The following is a 14,946-nucleotide window of genomic DNA, read 5'->3' on the forward strand; positions in this document are numbered from 1 at the left end:
CTGCGTGGCCGGTTTTCTTCTCGTAGTTTTAAAAATAAACTGCCGGCAAGTTTTCCCGTTCCTATTTTATTCCACACTCAAACACAACACGGTAGTGGGAAAATGGCCTACGATTTTTCAACCTTTTCTCTTCGGATTTTTCCTTAGCCTAGTTCGCCGACTGTTGCTACCGTTGCTAAAAGAGGTTAAACATTTATTACCTTCAACGGAGATAACATGCGATCCGTACGAACAATTAGATTTCGAATCGTTACATGGACACTTGCGATACCGACACACAAACACAATGCGTTGCCGTGTTTCCACCTTGTTTCATAATTTATTTATTTTTTTCTTTTTTTTCCATTATTACATCGATTGGCGAACGTGAAAAATATTTACTCTTGCTCGCGAAGAAGCTAACGGAGAGCATACGCGGAGCGTTTACAAGCGGAGAGTAAATTACAGTAGAGTGCATAGAAAGTAGGCATACACATAAAAAGGTGTTTTTTATAATGTTATTATTGGCTTCAATATCTTTATTTACAAAAGCAGCTTCTATCATTTTCTTTTATAAAGTATTTATTTCAACGAGAAAAACAATAAACCTGCTTTCCGTCTCTTTTGATAACAAAGACATTTAAACGACTAATTTTAATGGGTGCGCCCTACAATGAGAAGGTACGTGGGTCATTTAAACACAAACCCGATCCTAAACCTAGGTCGGAACTTTTCTGTCAGTAATTACTTCCGATTAAAACATCACTGCTTGATCCCGTAAATATCGCAAACCTAAACAAAGACGAAGCTTTTAGACCAAAATGAATGTTTCTTTAACAGCATTAAAACGGGAATATTAATGCCCTGAACTAGTGATGTGCTTAATCAATCTTTTGAGAAGAGGTGTTCATATGAATCTTTAGTGTGAAGCCTAAATTAGCCTTCTTGAATTACCTTCAGCGGAATGGTAATTGGGCCCATTTTTAGTAACTAAAACTCATAGTGCACTGCATAGCTCATTTGGCAAGCACTCACAGTGCGGTCCAGATGGTACAGAAATGTTGCTGCGGGACTACAAAGACAGCGAGTCGATCGTACCGTTTATCAGGGGAGCAACATAGTCGCATAGCATAGTTGCACCAATAACAAAGCACCAACTTTTGTCTCTACGGCATCAGTTTTTGCTTATTATGGAGGCAAAAATTGAAATTGAAGAATTTAACACTTACAAGAAAAATTAAGCGGCAAGGACCCTTAAATTGCACTGTTCATTACGCCTTCTAACGGTAAGAAGCGGGGGAGGTCTAGAAGGTGGTGCCGTGCAGCATACGAGGAAAGGTTGGAAAGCTTGATCTAAGCGAGATAAGTAAAAGTAGTAAGTCTTCAAAGCACGCACTGATGCCCAAAATCTTAACGTACGATAATAGAGTGGTCAGTTTTGTGTGCATCAGGGTGAAGGAAGTAATTCTGATGAATTATAAACGAGCAATATCACTCCTCTTCCAAATGTTGCCCAAAATTAAGTCTAAAATAGTGTTTAAAATTCAACACTAAACACATCAAACCACAGTAAACTAGATAACTGCCACTAGTTATTTAATAGTTTTAACAGTTAGTGTAACCTTTTAGTATGCAGCACTGTATTTGGAATGCAGGAGCGAGCGAGAAAGAGAGTGCGTACGAGAGAGAAACGTTGGTGGGGGGTATTCGAATTCGCACGAAAAAACGAGAGCGCCGCCTGCCACTAGATCTCTTCACGCCGTACACTCAATTAAGTATTTCGCGTTCCTTCAAGCGGATGGTGGTGCGTTGCATTTACTACGATTAGGAAGTTTTTGCCTTTTTTGTGCATAATATTTTCCACCTGCAGTAAGGAACGTTCCTTTTATTGTGCGGCATTTCGTTCCGTTTGTGTGTATCTGTGTGTGTGTTTATCATTTGCTTTTAAAAGACAGTTGCTGTGTAATCGTAGTAAAAATGGTAAGCCCTACGCTGTAATATTACCAACCGCGTGAATTCCGGTTTCGATCGAATATGATAAGGCAGGGAGAATTGGACAAGCGAAGAATATGGGGTGCAATTTGAAACACACGGAGATAAACACAATCGAAAGTACTAAATTGAATAACACGACGTCGAACAGTAAGCCATGACGGGGAGCACGTATTGTGAAAGTAGGTTCCGGATTTTGTTGGAATAGTGATGGATACGGAGCAAAACCCTTCATGGCCTCCAGCGAGATGACGACGATGCATCCATTACCGTCCATTGCGTTGTAACTGTTTGGTGTGGAAAATTCCCCCGGAAGGATGTAAATCACGCCCTGCCCACGGTCACCTTCGGGCAGGAACCGTGGTTGGTCGGTTCTGATTAGATGGTGTGTAGCATACGAATGGAGACACCGCCGGCAATCTCTAGTACATTCCGTTTCTTCGACACACGTACACCGCCTGTTCTTCTACGGTGGAGCATTATCTGTCAAATTTCGTTGATCCGTTTCGGTACCCTTTGGCCCCTACAGCGGTGCCAGCAAGACAACGCACCAACCTGTCAACAACATTTTGCTCCGATAATCACAGGAAGCTGTTTGTTTCATTACCACTTCGGTGCGTTTTCTCTGCTTCCCGTCCAACTACTGATGACGTTCGGGTGAAAAGATTAAAACGCTCAAAAATTCACTTATCATCAACCCTCAAGTACGCGCCGGTTTCGTTCTGTGTTGAATGCAGAAAGAATGAAAATAATTACTTTATGTAATACACAGGAGCGAGTCATTGAATTGACCTTTTTTTGTCTTTTCCTCGCACCCACATCACACACGCCCGCTCGTTCTTTCTCTCTTTCTCCAAGACATTTCGCGATATGTCATTGTCGTCATAGAACTGTGCGGCCTCCACAAACGCCGTCGGTGGTGTGTCGTGTTTATTGTTGTTATTTTTACAACCTACAAAGTACCACTCCATTCAACTTTTTGTTTCGTTTTTGAGTCGCTAATCAAGCAACGAATCTGGTTATGCTAAAACACACAGGAACCACCATTTTATATTGCCTATTTTTGTCTTCCGGAATATGTGACTCGAATAGTTTCAATGTTTTCAAGGGCAAACGATAATTAGGAGGTGTGCTACGACAAGATGAAGCTGTTGGAACGCGAAATTTACACCTCTTGCGCGATCAAAGTGGGCTGGGTGTTAAAATGACAGATAAACAAACAAATTCGCTCCCCGAACAAGATGTCCTGTGACGGAGAGGTGGTTCCATTATTCCAGCCTATTGACTTTAACGCCACATTCAATAGCTAATCCGGTGTGCCATATTCCCATGTCTTTCCAGTCTGCCGAACCGATCCGTGTTGTCGTAACGGGAGCTGCCGGTCAGATCGCTTACTCGCTGCTGTACATGGTAGCGAAGGGCGATGTGTTTGGACCGAACCAACCGCTGATTCTGCATTTACTGGACATTCCACCGATGATGGGCGTGCTGGAGGGTGTCGTGATGGAGCTGGACGACTGCGCCCTGCCACTGCTTGTCAGCGTCGTCCCGACCGCCGATCCGGCCGTCGCCTTCAAGGATGTCGATGCGGCCTTCCTGGTCGGTGCGATGCCCCGCAAACAGGGCATGGAGCGCAAGGATCTGCTGTCGGCGAACGTGAAAATCTTCAAGGTGCAGGGCGAAGCACTGGACAAGTATGCCAAGAAGGTACGCAGTCGTGTGGCTCTGGATCCGCCTTCTTCAAATCTTTAAGACTCTTTTTCTCACTTCGTTTGCAGGACGTGAAAGTACTGGTGGTGGGCAACCCGGCCAACACGAACGCACTGGTTTGCTCGCACTATGCCCCTACCATCCCGAAGGAAAACTTTACCGCCATGACGCGGTTGGATCAGAACCGTGCCCAGGCCCAGATTGCCGGTCGGCTCGGCGTACGCATCATGAAGGTGAAGAACGTCATCATCTGGGGTAACCATTCAGCTACCCAGGTGCCGGACGCACGGAACGCTTCGGTGGAGGTGAACGGTACGGTAAAGACTGTACCGGAAGCCGTCGCGGACGATGAGTTTCTGAAGCAGCAATTCCTTGAGACGGTCCAGAAGCGTGGTGCGGCGGTCATTGCCGCTCGGAAGATGTCTTCAGCTATGTCCGCGGCAAAGGCGGCCAGCGATCACATGCGCGATTGGTTTGCGGGAACTCGCGACGGAGAGTACGTGTCGATGGGTGTCATTTCCGACGGTAGCTACGGTGCACCGAAGGATATTGTGTTTTCCTTCCCGGTCCAGATCCAGAACCGGCAGTGGAAGATCGTGCAGGGTTTGTCGGTGGATGAGTTCACGCGCAGCAAGCTGGACGTGACGGCGAAGGAGCTGCTCGAGGAGAAGGAGGAAGCGATGGCGGTGTGTGCCGCGGATTGACTAGTTAAACTGTAAAGCAAAATTTTGTACGAACCAAAACACCCTATTCCTGCTGTTTACTGATACATATATATCACGCATTGGGAGGAACTCGAAACAGAAGAACCGGACGTGTAGCGCAGAAGAACCGGACGTGTAGCGCGTGTAGAGAGTGTTGAATTGTGCCCTCCTCCCGTTTTTTTTCCTTTGTCAATAAGATGAGATAGAGCAAAGAGACACCAAAAAAAATTGTTTTCCGTTTCCTGCAGGGTTTTTTCATTGTTCAAAGTTTTGTTTTACAGTGTTCGTTAATCGGGAGACGTTATATGCACCCGCGCACCATCGTCTACACACCTGATATAAAGAGTTGCTTCTACTAATGGTAATAATATAGAGTTGGCCTATATCTGTGCACCGGCGGTAGCACATTTAGAAAGAAAAAGTTTGCAACAATTTAGGAAATTATACATCACACACCGTATTTTAGGCGCCAACTAACCAATTTGTTGAACGATAGAGAAGTGAACATAAAAAAAAACAGAATAAAGATAAGAAATCAATTCAAAGCGAAATAAAAATATTGTAATTCAATAAATCATCTCTTTCTTAGGAGTATTTCTTGTTTTTTTTTTTTTTTGCGCGAATGTGTGTCAAATATCCTTTGCCTTTGCGAACAAACTAACTAATTCTAAACTATCTGTCCAAATCATTCGACATTTATTTTAATCGAACTGTCTTACAACATTTCTTCTGTACATGTGCTACGCATATAAATTCTTTAAAAATAATAGTTCCATTGCAAAACCGATAGCTTTTTGTAATATGAAAAATAAGCAATATGCATTTACTAACACTAAGCACAATTTCCACCTTTTCTTTCTTTGTTTATTGTATGGTTCGATATTTCACCGAATATGAAAAATAGGTATTAAAAGGAGCAAAAAATCTTGATGAGAAAATTAAAAACCGCGTGTTGGGAAAGTGAAGAATTGAAAATAAACATTGCAACCATTCGTTAGGTGACAAACATTTTCGGCAGCACAGACGTAGCTGGACTAAAACGCGCGCGCTCGTTCGCTACAGGAAGTATAATTTCTTTTCTAGCATGTTGCAAGGCGACTGGTGCAGGTATTGGCCTACTAGGAAAGATAGCTTGTGTGCGTACTGGCACACGGCCGGTACGCGGGTCGTACCGGACCAATTATAGTACAGGTGGCACTGTTTGTACGACAGCATTTGCAGATGGTCTATCTTCAACCCGGATGTGTCGTAGATGACGTTGTACGCAGTTGGCGAAACGGTACCCTGTTTAACCGACTGTGACACGAGGTAGAAATCGGTACTGTTGGAGAGGAAGAAAAGGAATAATGGTTATTATTTGGCGCACAACAAAGGGAAGACATGACAGGGATTTTCAGATCATTTTTGTAAACGAAAGCATTTTTCACTTCTGTAGCGAACTATTTCTACATGCAATTGACCCTTCGGTCTCGATTTGAATTGCAGTGCAAATATTAAATGGGACGGCTCGGTAGTATATTGATAGCCACACGCCGGACTTCACACAACAGAACCGGTCCAAAATCCAACCGCCGGAATACCGGTCCAACCCCTGTATATATGGATCCTTCATTTGAGCACTTACCGTTGTGGAAGCGTTACGACATTATCCACCACCGTACCAGGACGTGGATTAAGCCGATGGTCAAAGAACCGAGTATTGATGCGCTTGTTAACGATGAAGAACGTCAGCAGAACGTCCTGTTCGACGCCGGCCGATTTATAGATTTGGCCCAACTTCTCTACCAGTGAGCGCACCTCATGATCGTAGATGTACTGCAGCTGCCCATCGCTAACACCATCGCGGTAGAAGATAATACGCTTCGGTAGCTCACCGAACTCGCGCCGATACTCGTTCAGCGCCTTGACCGTGTTTAACGGCAAGTAATTGGAAATTTCCTCCCCATTCGAATGGTGGCTTACGGTGGAGAAGAACTTCGGCGTACCACGGTTATCGTGATCGAGCGTCGCCACCATCGCACCGAACGATTTGCTCTTATCCTTCGAATCGTGACACACATCGAACCCGATCGTCATCAAACCGTTCAGCGGAATCTTCACCTTCCACGGTACACCTCCCAGCTTGCAGTTCATCTGTATGACTACCTTTGTCGCCACGGACATTAGCGTGCGCACATTGCCACTCTTTGGCGTGATCGTCTTCTGTACCATCACTTGCGTCGGTATTGCACGATCAACGCAACACTTCTTCTTTATGGCAGTGTACCGGTCGGATTTGTTGTTCGACACCACGCACATGATCATCTGCGGGTCTTTGTTGATGATCGCGTCCAGCGTGCGTATGTACGTGTTCGGATTATCGTCCGGCATCGGGACCATCTCGCAGTTACTGATTTCGAACCGCATGCCACGGGCCGCCGTTATCATGCAGTTCAGGAAATCGCCTGCCTCACGCTGGCACCGTCCAGGCACAACCAAATACCAGCGGCTCAACCGAACCGTTGCAAACATGGGATTGTCGCGGAAGTGTGCTGTCCAGTCGGCATTTTCACCGGCCTGTACACCACTAAAAGAAAGAGAGAGGGTAGAGGATAATGAAACGAGCAATTAGTAACGATCTCTGGGCGGTTTCACACCCCCTGTCGACACTTACTTGGAGGTAGTGGAAAAGAATATCATCTCTTGTGGAAGCAACCGTCCCGGCAACTCGACGAGACGACGGTCGAGTTCCATCTGCCAAACTTTCAATACCTCCTGGCTTTCGGGTGAAGTTTGCAGGCGTCGATTGAATGTTTCCAACCGCTCAATACGTCGATCCGGATTTAAACGCGTATGGTCAGCCATCGCTCGCATCATCCTAGTGAACAAAACATAACATTAATTTCCCTTCTAGTTAATGGTATGGGAGCACAAGAACACATTACTTGAAATCCGAACGCATTGAATCCGTTAGTCCAGTCATTTGGCAAAGTTCCGGTACGAGAGCCATCAGTTCGCTATCGCCCGATCGTGTGTCCTTCTTTTTCGCACGCGAAAGCAACATCGGTTGATAAGCGTCGCGAATGCGCAGGTTATACTTGTTTTTGTAATAATCCAAGAATGAAATCTTGCCATTTTTCGTATCGAATGTGCTCTCCGGTGTCGTTTCAAATGTTACATCATGAATCGTGTACGTTTTGTTGTTATAGCCAGTTAGCACCACACATCCGAGTACGGCCCGCCTAAAAGCGTCCTTAAAATTCCGATCATGCCGCTGACATTCGCGCAAAATATCGTAACAGGTCTGCATGCGCATCGTTTTGTGAGCAATTTCGCAACAAACCAGCACTTCGTTTTCGTGCTGCCGGATGCTAGTCATATAGCCGGGCCACAGTTCGATGTGGTACTCGCGGATCGGTATCTTGGCAGCAGCATCGTACAGATTGCGACCAACCAGCTGCAAATTTAACCCATTCATTGCTCGGCGCAAAATCAAATTCAGCACCTGCAGACCAGTTTCGTCCGTCATGTCTACGACGGCGACACGTTGAATGTGTAGCTCGTACTTATCGCCGGTACGGTCGTGCTGCGAGTGCAACACAAGCTCATCGCTCGACAGCTTGCAGGCGGTAAAGAGTTGTATACCGTCAAAGACGAACCCGCCCAGAAGCTTTTTGTGCTCGTTGACGAGCGATTGTGTCAGGCGGGGACTTGGACAGTTGGGTACAAACTCTACCTGATAGTGGTAAAGTGTCCAGTCGACCCGTTTCAACAGCTTAAAATAGTTCGATTGCAATACCAGCGGTTGTCCAGTGGTACCATGCTTCGACGGTGCATCCGGACCACGGGTACGCAGTGTATCTGCTAGCGGACGACGTCCTCGGCCGCTTGGACGATTTAGGCGATTCAATGGCAAACCACTAGTACTTGGTGCTGCTGCTGCCGGTTGAGGCGGTGGTTCGTGCACGTTTGTACTGAATGCCGGCGTTGACACGGCAGCCGAAGTGCTCGGTAGCGGTGGTCCATCTGGTGGACCGGGCGATGGATTACGCCATGCCGGGCGCCGCTAAAAACAAACAAAAACCCACATTAGGCATTGTACCAATATCGGTAGCTTCAATAGGAAAATTACCTCTTGCGTATGATATGTTGCCCCTTGGGGTGGATAACCTCCTCGGGTGGATGGATGACCACCACCACGACCGGAACCAGCATCGTACGGTGAGTGTGAACCGATCGCACCGCGCACTCGATCCCGCCCATACGGTGGAGGATCTCGTCTACCATCCGCCATATTTAGCGGCCTGTTAAACCAAACACACAATGCTTCAAATTAATACGTTGACAAAATCCCATCAACCCTAGCCGGTTGGCATCGCATTACAACCGCCTTGTACGAAACTGCTAACGGAAGCAATTTTTACGCGGTAAGCCATTTTGCGTATGCGGTGCAGGGTAAATGAATCGGGAACAATAACACCGCTGTACCATTCTTACCTGCCGCAATTTTTCGCCTTTTCAACGAAGCCCTAATTCGTACAGTTTGCTATTGTAACTAATTCTGCGCTCTGCGCTATGTCCCGTGTTCTATTTTTCTTACGTCACGCAAACAAATTCTTCACCACTGCTAGTAAGTTTCGATGGAACAGCATACACCGGAAAGTTAGCTATTCTGCAAACAGCGTCCAATTGTGATATTTTGTGCCGCCTAGCATTTTTCGCCGAAGCCGCGTGCCAGCTGTCAAATATGTTCAGCGATAAATGTCGCCTACCCACACGCACACATATAACCCATGTGTGAGCAAGCTGTACAGGGTGACAAAGGGGCGACATTGATGTCCGGAAATATTTGACTTCGCTCAAATGTGAAGATAACGGACGTTATTTTTACAAATCAATTTGTTAAATTGAAGGGTTTATTCAATTTTGTAATTACTAGCCAATCGGCCCCGTTACAGGGCTATGCAACAGAATTTTGTTGTGTACGCAAACTCAAAGATGTTTTAAAAAGAGGTTTTCTACCCAATTGGAGGAAGTTATTAATTTTATTTTATTTAGTTTAATAAATTATCAAATTTCTCACCTCGGGCCCCTTTGGGTCATAAAAAACTATTTGGCAAAGCATATTCCAAGTCACATTGAGCTTTTGTTGTTGTTATTAGTTTTAACAGACTTTGAGCCTTGAAGACTTCGTTCTTCTCTTATAGCCTGATTATTATAGTCTGATATAGCCATTCCTCTGATCTGGACATCTAGCGTCGTGTTTTAGATATTTGATCTTTGTGGTTGATAAGTTCCGAACCTTGATCATTTATCACGAATGAAATGTATCGTAAAAATATACGACACGTCGTGTTTGCGTTCAGCTCCCATCTGGATCATATGCAACTTATCATTTTAACATGAGTATTCCAAATTACACTTCTTCTACAAGCACTTCTTAATATTTTTGCGTTAGATCCCCAGTTGCTTGCTATGCATTCATGATTTTCGTAGGCATCGCACATAATTCGACGTCGACGTCGACGTCTTTCACAATTAGATAAAAGCAACTGATTGGATATATCTCAGGTTAAGTAGCCATCCACATTCAGGTACCACAGATTTCCCAAGTGTATTTTCTAAATTTTTCCTCACAGACAGTATATTTGAGTCATGTCTTTCCAGTAACAGACACATACATGTTTAAATTTCATAAGGTGCCATTTAATCAGATGTAGCGGCGCCAGTCTTCTTTAGACAGGACCGGTACAAAATTACAACCGAACCAATCCCTCGTTCCCAGGAACAACTATCCAGGTTGCGGGTAAATAAAGTTTAAAAAAGCCCAGAATTTGCTGGCCAATATCTCTTGATGTTGTGCTTGTGTCATGGGTTATTGAAATACAGACGATTTGAAAAAAAATTGACCCTACTAAAAATCTTCTCGGTTACCTGGTTTGATAAAAATGTCTCTATTTAAACTGAGAAGTAAACTACATAGCACAACAACAGCAATTACTCCTGAAACACTCTCGCATTTCTGTCAGTGAAAAATAAAACATGAAAAATTGTAGCGAATCAAGCAGTAAACAACTTTAAAATATTTATAAGCTACTGTAAAGCATGGTATTATTTTAGAAAATAATGCTGCTATTTTCGTGGATTCAACGACCATTTCTGGTCTTCCTTGATTTGTATTAATCAGGATAATGAGTCGCTCACTTGGCACTTGGAAGCGTTGGAGCGGCCCGGTGGTTTGATGGTAGCGACGCCGGTCTTCACACGATCGGACCTGACCAAAATCCCATCCGGATCAATCACCCGTACTCAGGACTGACTATCCAGCTTCGGGTAAATAAAGATACAGAAAGCCAGAAATGGCAGGTTCAGACCTCTTAGAAGAGGTGAGTGCTGCGTACGGGGGTACGGCTCGAATCGGGGTACGGTCGTTTAAGAAACCGTTCACACTGTATCACCGACCAAAATTAAAAACTTTGAAAATCTTGTTAAGGATCCGACTGAAAATGCAAGAAAACGCGCGAATACCCAAGGACAACACATAAAAACATTCACAAATTGCGCGTCTGTGGATACGTGTAAAAACCATTTGCTAAAACCATAGTATACATGGAAAAATAAATTGTTGGCGAGAGGATCATAGAAGGCATAGCGAAAGTAAGGATTTTAAGAAGAACAGTGAAATCAAAAATGATCCGTGGATGTGGGAAATAATGTTACCATGGAAACGTTATGCCTCGTCTAAAATCAAATTGCGTCGCCAACTAAAATTTGTATAGCGATTAAGCGAGGTTTGGCTGCGAAAAAGCATATTTCAACATTTTCGCTTCCAAAAACACAAATGAAATTATGAAATATCAAATCGATATTCAATATAACTGTCGAATAATTTTCTAAATACACCAGCCAGGCGATTCGCGTGAATCGTTCAAATATGAAAAACCATACTGTGCCTCCTAGCCGTGTGGAAAAAATCGAATTGAAAGGAATGCCAGGGCCCTTAAAAGAATTGGCGGTCAAACTAGTTCTATTGGGTAGAGCCATATTGATCATATTATTTTGATGATTTAATTTTGAGCGTAAGGCTGACCAACATGTTCTATTTAGTTCGCACCACCACTTCTCATAACAAATGAAAAAGTCGTTGAAAAACTTCTTTAATGTAACTGGAAGAGTACTATAGATCCCGCTCAGAGACATTTTGTTGAAAAACTATGTTTCTTTCTATAATTTTGCCATGAGATTATTCGATAAGATTTGATTTAAAAGCTCTTCAACCAGCTTTCCTTCTGGCAAAATGGTCTTGCCATTGTTCAAAATTCCGCCCAATTTACAGACGCAGTTGATATTTGAAGCCAAATAATTTCAGTAAGGTACGAAAGCCTCACCTCGTCGATGTTTACAACAAAGGACCAATTTAAACTGCACTAATAATCGTTAAAATTTTACTACAAACGGAATTCAATCGATATTTTGCTTGCCGAGAACCACATTTCACACCAACAACTTTCGATCTATTCACTCGACGTAAACAAAACCGCAGGGCGAAAAAAAACATCACAAACACGGTACGATTAGTTTCCATCGTTCACACCACGCGCTTTGTTTTCTGCTTCATTCCGTATGCTTACAACAATGTTACAAATTATTCCTCGTCCTGTACCACGGTGGTCTTCTCGGAAACGTACAGACCGTCCAAGAATTTACGGATATCCTTGTTGTGGACGGTGGTCGACTGCTGAATGAGGGCGGCCGACAGCGAAACCGCTTCGATATCATTGCCTTCCAGGATCAGCTCGTCCTTCTGCTTGGCGGAGTTCACCACGGTCACGCCGGACTGCATCTTCACGCGACGGATGTGCTTCTCGCCCAGGAAGTTACGAATTTCCACCAACGAGTTGTTCTCACTGATCACACAATTGATCGGGAAGTGAGCATGTACAGCACGCATCTTGTACTGGAATCCCTTGGTGACACCTGCGATCAGGAGCGAAACGAAACAAACACGACGCATTAATGACACGATGAGTCTACGTAAGGATTTTCGTTCACTATACACTCATACCCTTGATCATGTTCTCGATGTGCGAGCAAACGGTGCGGACAGCGGCCAGCTCTTTCTTGGAACCGAACCACTTTTCCACCGTCACCTTCTTGCGGTGCACCTTGTAGACATCGATGGGCAGATGACGGAAGTTCTTGATGAGCTGCCCGCGCGGTCCTTTTACCGTCACAACACGGGCATGCACTTTCAGGGATACACCCTTCGGGATGATCACCGACTGGTTAGAATTGATGGTTCTCATTGTAAGCTAATCTGTAAAACAAAACACATTCACAAAAACAATTAGTTATCAGAAGATGTTGCATTGCGAAAATTATATCGTGCTGGTAACATTATTCAGCATCAAAGCTGAAACGAAACCCAACGACGACCGGGGATTCCGGTAATCCTGGTCTGACAGGTACGCCTCGCCGCTCGCCACCATCACACCGTCTACACGAACTCCTATCGCGTTCACTGGTGTAAATCAATTTTTGATACAGCTGCGACGGTGCGTGGTCGAGCGTACGGATCATGTTGCTACCCTCACTCCGTAGCCAACAAGTGCCAGTTTGGTTTCAGCGATGATTCCCGGTCTTGTTTAGCTATTTAACACGATATTTTCTAAAAAGAAACAACCGACACGGCAATAACACTACTTACACGTTAGAGAATCAAACCGGAAAAGAACATGACAGTTCGGTCTGTCTTCAACCCTGCGCATCGATGACGTTTGCTTGTTTTCCTGTGGCGGTCATTTTGCAAATGTCAAAAATATGCGTTTTATAAACGCAAACTTTTTTGAAAAAAAAACGCTGTTATTTTTAATTGTTATCGTTTCATTCTTATTGTATTATTCTTTTGGCGCATGATAGCAATTCCAAATTGCATTTTGCGTCAAAAATATAAAAGTTTCGAATGTGTAAGCAACTTTGTACGCGGTAGCCCGAACCTGCGAACAGATTTATGGACGCATCGTTCGTTCCGTTCTCACGTATGGTGTAACTAAAATGCGTTCCACAATGCGACATGTTGTGCAACAAAAATTTAAATTATGTATAGACAGCAATTACAATAAAGACATTTCAATTAATCATTCCTACAAATCGCATGATGATGGCTCTGACCACATATCGCCACTAGAAAATATCACAAATTATTTGGAGGACATATGTGAATACAGAATGATTGTGGTTGAAGTCATGGGGTTCATTAACTTCGGTGACATATAAATAACATAAAACTATTTTTTAAAGACTCATTAAAAACTCTGGACATTTCAAACGATCGCAAAATCATGAGATTTGCTATAACCCGGGAAAAATCCGCGTAACTCGAATTTCCGCGTAAGTCGAATCCTGGTGCAATTTCATTTATACCAAAGTCACAGAGTCGACTTACTTCTCTGCATTTAATTTATGCAGCGGATCAGGCGATTTTTAGAAAGATTACATTAAAATAAGTTAGAAAGAAACGTGTTATGTCACAAAAAAGGTATTTTCGACCGCGTATCAGAGGGCTGCCTGTAATGCCTGTCTCACATTATCTTACTTGCCAAGCTCGATAGGTTAGGCATACCAAAGCCTTTGGTGACATGGCTTAGGTCATACCTGTCCGATCGATCTTACTCAGTAAGGTTGGGCTCACATCTATCCAGAGCTCTTCGCGCAACCTCCGACGTCCCTCAGGGCAGCAATCTGGGGACCTTGCTGTTCGCGCTGTACATCAATGACATGTCTATGGTACTTCCTGAAGACAATTACATGTTGTATGCTGATGACGCAAAAATCTTTCGTGTGATTCGTACGCCGGACGATCATCTTCAGCTCTAGGCCTTGCTGCGTGAGTTTAATTCCTGGTGCAAGCGTAATGTGCAAGCGTACGAGCTAAATGACCAAATTCTCGGAAGAACCGAGTGCGTCAAAGACCTCGGCATTTTTATTGATTGCAGACTCTCTTTCGTAGAGCAGCTTGACTATGTGGTAGCGAGAAGCAACCAACTGCTTGGTTTGGTCACCAACATGCCACGTGAGCGCAAGGACCCTTTATGTGTACTGCTCATTAGTTCGATCGCTTATGGAGTATGCCAGCATTGTGTGGTCGGGCCTCTGCGCCTTCGATTCGGGCCTCTGCGCGTCTCGGGTCTATCCAACGTAGGGCTACGCACTTCGCGCTCCGTTCCTGGGATCGTCACCTGAAGTACAGAACCAGTTGTCTTCTGCTCGGGCTGCAATCTATCAATGGCCGGATTCAGCACGGCAGATTTGCCTTCATCACGAGGCTACTCGAACGAAAGCAACGACTGTCCAACGCTGCTCTCATCGGACATTGCTAGCCATTCCGATCCCCCGTACTTCATTTGGCTCTCGTGACCCGTATGTGTCGTGAGCTTAACTCAGTGGGCGACGTGTTCGAACCGAATGGATCAGAGATGGATTTGAATACGCGCATCAACGCCTTACGATTCTCTCGTCCAACTACGTAGGGTTCTGTCTGCCTTGCAGTTGATATGTCAATTGTGAGTACTGATGTTATGTA

The 14,946-nt window shown here is 44.4% G+C and overlaps 3 protein-coding genes across 4 annotated transcripts; 1 reads left to right on the top strand and 2 right to left on the bottom strand.

Moving 5' to 3' along the window:
* The first annotated feature begins 1,768 nt into the window (after window positions 1-1,768).
* On the top strand, window positions 1,769-4,959 carry LOC128304706 (malate dehydrogenase, cytoplasmic). Of its 2 annotated transcripts, none has more exons than XM_053041919.1 (3): window positions 1,769-1,959; window positions 3,313-3,678; window positions 3,750-4,959. In XM_053041919.1, the coding sequence occupies exons 1-3, from the start codon at window positions 1,957-1,959 to the stop codon at window positions 4,383-4,385; spliced, it is 1,005 nt and encodes a 334-aa protein (XP_052897879.1). In that variant the 5' UTR covers window positions 1,769-1,956; the 3' UTR covers window positions 4,386-4,959. The 2 variants fall into 2 exon arrangements, with proteins under 2 accessions (XP_052897879.1, XP_052897878.1); XM_053041918.1 differs by lacking the exon at window positions 1,769-1,959 and adding an exon at window positions 3,015-3,230.
* Window positions 4,579-9,042, bottom strand: LOC128304705 (protein aubergine). The gene is made up of 6 exons (XM_053041917.1): window positions 8,862-9,042; window positions 8,497-8,668; window positions 7,310-8,430; window positions 7,039-7,242; window positions 6,010-6,951; window positions 4,579-5,706 (listed from the first exon to the last, which is right to left on the bottom strand). The coding sequence occupies exons 2-6, from the start codon at window positions 8,656-8,658 to the stop codon at window positions 5,442-5,444; spliced, it is 2,694 nt and encodes an 897-aa protein (XP_052897877.1). The 5' UTR covers window positions 8,659-8,668; window positions 8,862-9,042; the 3' UTR covers window positions 4,579-5,441.
* Window positions 9,043-11,938: 2,896 nt separating this feature from the next.
* On the bottom strand, window positions 11,939-13,134 carry LOC128301423 (60S ribosomal protein L9). The gene is made up of 3 exons (XM_053037888.1): window positions 13,072-13,134; window positions 12,430-12,681; window positions 11,939-12,341 (listed from the first exon to the last, which is right to left on the bottom strand). The coding sequence occupies exons 2-3, from the start codon at window positions 12,668-12,670 to the stop codon at window positions 12,010-12,012; spliced, it is 573 nt and encodes a 190-aa protein (XP_052893848.1). The 5' UTR covers window positions 12,671-12,681; window positions 13,072-13,134; the 3' UTR covers window positions 11,939-12,009.
* Between the last annotated feature and the right edge of the window lie 1,812 nt (window positions 13,135-14,946).

This window comes from Anopheles moucheti, chromosome 3, assembly GCF_943734755.1.
Source record: "Anopheles moucheti chromosome 3, idAnoMoucSN_F20_07, whole genome shotgun sequence".
Taxonomy (NCBI): Eukaryota; Metazoa; Arthropoda; class Insecta; order Diptera; family Culicidae; genus Anopheles; species Anopheles moucheti.